A 327-nucleotide genomic window follows, 5' to 3' on the forward strand; every position below is an offset into this window, starting at 1 on the left:
TTTTCCTCTTACAGAATCGGGATTGGCTGAATCCCTTAAGTATGAACAACTCAAAGAATGTGAACCACATGAATCTGCAATGTTTTGTATTGTAATGGATGACACCGCCCAGCAAACTTTGAGGAGGTGAGGTGTTATGGAAATCACTTTGCAATAGGATTTTTTTTCCTATTATTCTAATATGCTGAAAGTTATAGGTTATGTGAGAGTATGTTTTAATATATATTACTAGGAAAGGAATGGAATTGGTTTTAGTTTAGCTAAAGGAGGTATTCTTGGGACTTAAGGACTCTTTCTTAACCCAATGTTTAGTAGGTGCAATCCCCT

At 35.8% G+C, this 327-nt stretch overlaps 1 protein-coding gene across 1 annotated transcript in view; it reads left to right on the forward strand.

Annotated features, from left to right (window-relative positions):
* LOC119594319 (peroxisomal carnitine O-octanoyltransferase-like) overlaps positions 1 to 306 on the forward strand; it is a gene marked incomplete in the record, with an annotated part of 54,557 nt that extends 54,251 nt beyond the window's left edge. Inside the window, 1 exon segment of the mRNA XM_037943378.1 lies at positions 165 to 306. Coding sequence (XP_037799306.1) covers positions 165 to 188 — 24 coding nt within the window.
* Between the last annotated feature and the right edge of the window lie 21 nt (positions 307 to 327).

This window comes from Penaeus monodon, chromosome 33 (genome assembly GCF_015228065.2).
Source record: "Penaeus monodon isolate SGIC_2016 chromosome 33, NSTDA_Pmon_1, whole genome shotgun sequence".
Classification (NCBI taxonomy): Eukaryota; Metazoa; Arthropoda; class Malacostraca; order Decapoda; family Penaeidae; genus Penaeus; species Penaeus monodon.